Raw genomic sequence first — 6,000 nt, 5'->3', positions numbered from 1 at the left:
GACACCGGCTACTTAGCGAGACAACTCTTCATTTGAAACAGTGGGTGGCTCTGAAAAGAGCCTTTGATTTCGCGGCCACGAAGGAGCCTGGCGAGGGCGCGCTGACGGGACCCGCCTCACTTGCCCTTCGCCTTGTGGTGGCTCTCCGTCTTCTTGGGCAGCAGCACCGCCTGGATGTTGGGCAGCACGCCGCCCTGGGCGATGGTCACTTTGCCCAGCAGCTTGTTGAGCTCCTCGTCGTTGCGGATGGCCAGCTGCAGGTGGCGCGGGATGATGCGGGTCTTCTTGTTGTCGCGGGCCGCGTTGCCCGCCAGCTCCAGGATCTCGGCCGTCAGGTACTCCAGCACCGCCGCCATGTACACCGGCGCGCCGGCCCCCACCCGCTCCGCGTAGTTGCCCTTGCGCAGCAGGCGGTGCACGCGCCCCACCGGGAACTGCAGGCCGGCGCGGGAAGACCGCGACTTGGCCTTGGCGCGGGCCTTGCCTCCTTGTTTGCCCCGACCAGACATCACTGCCGTCGCCGCACACCACCAAGCTCCGCCCTGCAACTGGGAAAAGTGCCGCGACCTCGCCCGCGCTACCCTTTTATAGGAAGAATGCGGATTGTCCGCGGAGCGCTCTCATTGGCTAACGAACCATCCTGTCATGGAGACCAATAGGAGGCCTCAGCCTGGATCCACTCATTTACATAATCTGTGTCTGGCGGAGAGGCCAGGGAAACCTTGCGAATCACAAAGCCGCGTGGCCAGAACCTTAATTTGCATACGGCCTTTATAAGCCTGCTTTCATTTGCACCGTGTATCCGCTTTCCGTTCGTTGTCTCTTTCTTTGCTCTGTGTATTTCTCTTGGTCCTTCTCGCCATGCCTGAGCCAGCCAAGTCCGCTCCGGCTCCCAAGAAAGGATCCAAAAAAGCCGTCACCAAGGCGCAGAAGAAGGACGGCAAGAAGCGCAAGCGCAGCCGCAAGGAGAGCTACTCCATCTACGTGTACAAGGTGCTGAAGCAGGTGCACCCCGACACCGGCATCTCGTCCAAGGCCATGGGCATCATGAACTCGTTCGTGAACGACATCTTCGAGCGCATCGCGGGCGAGGCGTCGCGCCTGGCGCACTACAACAAGCGCTCGACCATCACGTCGCGGGAGATCCAGACGGCCGTGCGCCTGCTGCTGCCCGGGGAGCTGGCCAAGCACGCCGTGTCCGAGGGCACCAAGGCCGTCACCAAGTACACCAGCTCCAAGTGAGTCCCTCCGGGGCTCGGCGCGCAGCAGTCGCTTTTTCCTAAAGGCTCTTTTCAGAGCCACCCACTTGGTCATTGGAAGGAGTCGTGCAACCTGTGTATGTCTCTTAGCGACCCCTCTGGTGTATTAGTTGTCTTTAGTGAAATAGCACAAGCTTTCCTGTTTTGTTTTTCCCAGCTGTTGACACTGTAAGTACAGCTTTCTTGGCGCTGTTACATTGGTCTTAGTGTGCAGGGGAATGGGGGAGGGGGGTTCATTCAGTGTTCTTTTGGCTATATTGTTAATCCCTTTATTTCCTTTTTTTTTTTTGTTTTCCTTAAGTAGATAACATTGAGTTGCTAGTGGACTGCTGTATCCTAAGCTTCCAATGCGGGAAAGCGACAGTGGTTTTCTGTGGTAAAATAGGGGACTTTCTGGGGTGGGAGGGGTGGTGGTCTTTTTAGATTATGTCATTTCTTTCCAACCTCTTGCTGCATTCAGCTTTTCTCCTGCTTGAAATGCTGCAAAAACTTTCATATATGGTGACAGATTTCCCATGAACTTTTTCTTAAGCTTGTTATATTTAAGGATTGTGCACTGTATCAACAAAATACCCTCGGTTTATGAATGTAGGGTTTGGAATGCTTGGGAGCAGAAGGCTCCAAGGGTAAGTGATTGTTTTGAGCTTTACAAAAGGAGGATTAGTAACTTTATGCGGCATTTGTTTTTTCCTGGTCATAGTAGAAGCAAGAAAACCAGATAGTAGGTGAGAGTGTTGGTATGTTTTGTGCTAGAGTGATTCTTGAAGTCTGGTCTCCAGTGTTATCTGAGGGTGGCTTTTTGTTATTTTACTTTTTTTGTGGATGCTTTCTGGTCTTAGTAGTTAATGTTAAGCTCTGGAGGATTCTAACATGCAGTAACGTTTACCACAGGGTAGATTGCATGGGGAAATGGAGCATGCTGATTGTAATATGGGAGGGCACATGGAGTATTGATGATCATACCTTGGAGGTAGAATTGCAGCTTTTGCTGAGGAATAGGTATTTTGGCTTCAGCAACTGATTAGACAATTGTGCTGTTATAGGGAATACTGGAATTTTAAGTTGGGTTGAAGAAGGAAAATCCAGAGTTCTGATTTAAACCTTTTAAGTATTGTTGAAGAGAGGAAACTGGTGATCGCCTAATTGGAATCTTAAGCTATAAGCTTAATTAAGTCCAAGGGGTGCTGGGCGCCGGTGGCTCACGCCTGTAATCCTAACTACTCAGGAGGCTGAGATCTGAGGATCGAGGTTCAAAGCCAGCCAGGGCAGGAAATTCCGTGAGACTTATCTCCAATAAACCACCAGAAAACCGGAAGTGGCGCTGTGGCTCAAGCGGGAGAGCGCTCGCCTTGAGCTGAAGAGCTGAGGGACAGCGCCCAGGTCCAGAGTTCAAGCCCCACGACCGACCAAAAGGAAAAAACAAAACCTCCAAGGGGCTCCATGTGTCATATCTCACCCCTTACCCCAATATGTCAGATAAAGAGACAATAATAAAAGACAGAGAACAGGGACTTGTTAATATAGCATGGGTACTATGCTGGAAGAAGTAAGCAAGCACTTCAGCCCATCACCCTCATATAGACATCTGATTTAGGTTTGAATGGAGAAATAACTGGGGGTGCATATTAAGTCCAAGTTATAGACACCTATGGTCAAAGGTGATCTAATTTGCTCTTTATCTTAGAATTGGTCAGGTGGAACCTTGTAACAGGTACTGAAAAGGTTGCTTTTGCTTTAAAAAAAAAGGGGGGGGGCTGAGAATGCAGCTTAGTGGTAAGGTGCTTGCCTAGCATTCGTGAAGCCCTGGGTTCAATTCCTCAGTACCACATAAACAGAAAAAGCCGTAAGTGGCACTGTGGCTCAAGTGGCAGAGTGCTGCTCTTGAGTAAAAGAAGCTCAGAAACAGTGCCTAGGCCCTGCATTCAAGGCCCAGGACTGGGGGAACATGTACTACTTCTTGGGGCTCTTAAGTGAATTAAAAAGCAAGATCTGCATTTTGTATCTGTCTTTGTTCTGGGCTGTTCATCTTGTAAGCTGTCTTGGAAATCAGCAGTGTCAAGACTGATCCAGTGAGGTCTTTACAGAGACAAGGAAACCTCTGTAAGGAAAGGAACATCAGGACTTCTGCAGCACCACTTGTTAAGCAACAATGATGTTAATTCTACCCCCTGAGACTGTGGGCTACCTGACCACCTGAGGCCACCTATGACCACAAGAACCCTTCTGACTGTGTAGTTACTTATGCATACCTTTCCTTACCCAATTCTTCCTCTGTTTCAACCTAAAGCAAATGTGCTGGGAAGATGGCTTCAGATATTTCCTTACCTCTTCCAGAGGTGTTCCTGTTTCACATCACTTAAATCTCTTCTGGAACTGGGGGACATGTTGCTCACACCTGTCATTCTATACACTCTAAAGGCTGAGACCTGAGCTCACACTTTGAAGCCAGCCTGAGCACAAAAATCCCCAAGAGTTTTTCTCCAATTATGAGGCAAAAAGCTAGAAATGAGGGTGTGGCTCAAATGGTAGAGTGCCAGCATTGAGTAAAAAAGCTAAATGGAGAACTTGAAGCTGAATTCAAGCCCCAATACCAGCAAAAAATAAAATGTAGAACCCTCTTTGTCTCTTTGATTGTATTGGGGTTAGTGTCTGAACCTGATCTCTAAAACCCAGAAGTTTGAGTCTGGGACTCTTGTAACATTGCTAAAATAAGAAGCATTGTAGCTGAGAAAATGTTTATCATCCCTGGTCCTAAAGGAAATGCAAAAAAAACCAACCCAAAACAACAACCCAGAGATACCACCTTACCCCAGTCAGAATGGCCTATGTCCTAAATTCACACAGGTTCAAATGCTGGCAGGGATACAGAGAAAGAGGAACCCTACTGCACTGTTGGTGGGAATGTAAACAAATACAACCACTCTGGAAAGCAGTCTGTACCTTCCTCAGAAAACTAAACAGACCTCCCCTTCGACCCAGCCATCCCACTCCTAGGCTAATATTTACCCTGAGCAACAGGAACCTGGATAGAAGCACACATGCACCTCCATGTTCATTGCTTCACTGTTTACAATAGCCATGATATGGAAACAAACCAGATGCCCCACTACAGATGAATGGATCCATAAATTCTGGTACCTATATACAATGGAATAATATACAGCCATTAGAAAGAAAAAAAATAATGGCATTCACAGGGAAATGGAACTAGAACAAGTCATCAGGTTAAGCAAAGTAAGCCAAGCCCAGACAAACAGCATAGTCTCCCTGATGTGCACATTTTAAATACAAAATGCAACGAGATAATGGCAAAGTAAACAGGACCCAAGAAACAAAGGACCTATTCTTAGTGTGCCATATTGATTTTAGATGACTCTGTGTTCTTGACCCCAGGGTATGTATATATGCACATATGAGGGAAGCTAAGAGGAGGGCACAGAATCAGAAGGAAATAGGTAATAAAATACATCAACTGCACTGGACTGAACTAAGCAACTAAAGGGCAGCGATAGGAAGGAGGGAATAGGAAAGAGGGAACAGAGTACACTAAGCACAGGTACAGAAATGTACATATCACCCAATTTGGAAGAAATAGTTGTATTGTCAAAGTTCATAAGAGTTCACAAGCTTTATAGACCATGATAATGAAAATTCGCCTTGTGAAGGTTAAAATGTGTGACTTTAGCTAAGTATCACTGTCCCACAATATTGTGAACTATGTATAATCAAAGAAATGTAAAGGAAGCATTGTAGCCTGGACGTGACTCACCTTCACCCCTTCTATTTTTTTTTTTTAATGAGAGAAAGAGAATAAATGGTTCCATGAAAGAAAACAAGTACTGTGTTTTTATTGTTTTTATTTTTTTTTTTATTCTGGGGGATGGGTCTTAGGGATGGAACTCAATACATCATATGTATTTGGCACATGTTTCAACGGTAAACTCAAAGCACCTACCACTTCCTCACCCCCAATTTAAACACTAGCTGCTTGTCCTCTCTGGAGGACAGCTTGTAATGATCAGACCTGGGTTCTTGAAATTCTTTTTGGCCTTACCCAAGATGACCATAAAATATCTATTACAATGTAGAGGATTGTACAGATATCAACATTTGTTAGTCCAGAAGCCTCCTCCCTCATAACCTAACATGCTCTTTCCCAAGGCAACACTAGGCCCATGTAGTAAAGGTGTAAATGATTAGCCCTGACCCACTTTCCCTGAGTACCCCTTTGAAATAGCTATGACCACAGTGAGATTCCCCCAAATCCAGGAGGTTATAAAAGGTCACCTAGGACAATAACCGGCACTTCTCACTTCCTTTCCCTTGTGAGAAGGGTCTTGCCAGCCCTTTTACCAGCAATAAAACATTTCTTCATTTTTTGTACCTGGATGTCCATGTGGTTTTCTGGTAAAGTCTAAAATACTCTTAACAACCAAAACAGACTGCATTATTCAGATACTGTTTTTTTTTTTTTCTTCTTGCTTATGTGGTGCTGAGGAATCGAACCCAGGGCCTCATGCATGCAAGGCAAGTGCTCTACCACTGAGCCACCTTCCCAGCCCTCAGATACTGTTTTTAACCTCTTGAGTGCCAGCATGTACTACATGTGGATCCTTGTGCCTGTCCTGGGGCTTGAACTCAGCTCACGTGGACACTGTCCCTGAGCTTTTCAGCACTCTACCAGTTGAGCCACAGATCCACTGCTAGCATCTTTGGTACTTAACGGACTTTGCTGCCCAGG

At 46.6% G+C, this 6,000-nt stretch overlaps 2 protein-coding genes across 2 annotated transcripts; one reads left to right on the top strand and one right to left on the bottom strand.

The window, feature by feature from the left end:
- Positions 1-9: 9 nt before the first annotated feature.
- Positions 10-571, bottom strand: LOC138827302 (histone H2A type 2-A). The gene has a single exon (XM_070022812.1). It carries the CDS (start codon positions 507-509, stop codon positions 117-119), a length of 393 nt encoding a protein of 130 aa, XP_069878913.1. The 5' UTR covers positions 510-571; the 3' UTR covers positions 10-116.
- An 88-nt stretch (positions 572-659) lies between these two features.
- LOC138827303 (histone H2B type 2-E) lies at positions 660-5,087 on the top strand. Its single transcript, XM_070022813.1, has one exon. It carries the CDS (start codon positions 862-864, stop codon positions 1,240-1,242), a length of 381 nt encoding a protein of 126 aa, XP_069878914.1. The 5' UTR covers positions 660-861; the 3' UTR covers positions 1,243-5,087.
- Positions 5,088-6,000: the final 913 nt, after the last annotated feature.

This window comes from Dipodomys merriami, unplaced genomic scaffold, assembly GCF_024711535.1.
Source record: "Dipodomys merriami isolate MVZ:Mamm:240054 unplaced genomic scaffold, mDipMer1.0.p SCAF_153, whole genome shotgun sequence".
NCBI lineage: Eukaryota > Metazoa > Chordata > Mammalia > Rodentia > Heteromyidae > Dipodomys > Dipodomys merriami.
Note: the sequence above shows the minus strand (reverse complement) of the source record. Positions and strands in the feature narration are given on the sequence as shown.

Excerpts from the sequence above, each read along its gene's own strand:
- LOC138827302 (XM_070022812.1), bottom strand. The coding sequence starts at position 509 with ATGTCTGGTCGGGGCAAACAAGGAGGCAAGGCCCGCGCCAAGGCCAAG.
- LOC138827303 (XM_070022813.1), top strand. The coding sequence starts at position 862 with ATGCCTGAGCCAGCCAAGTCCGCTCCGGCTCCCAAGAAAGGATCCAAA.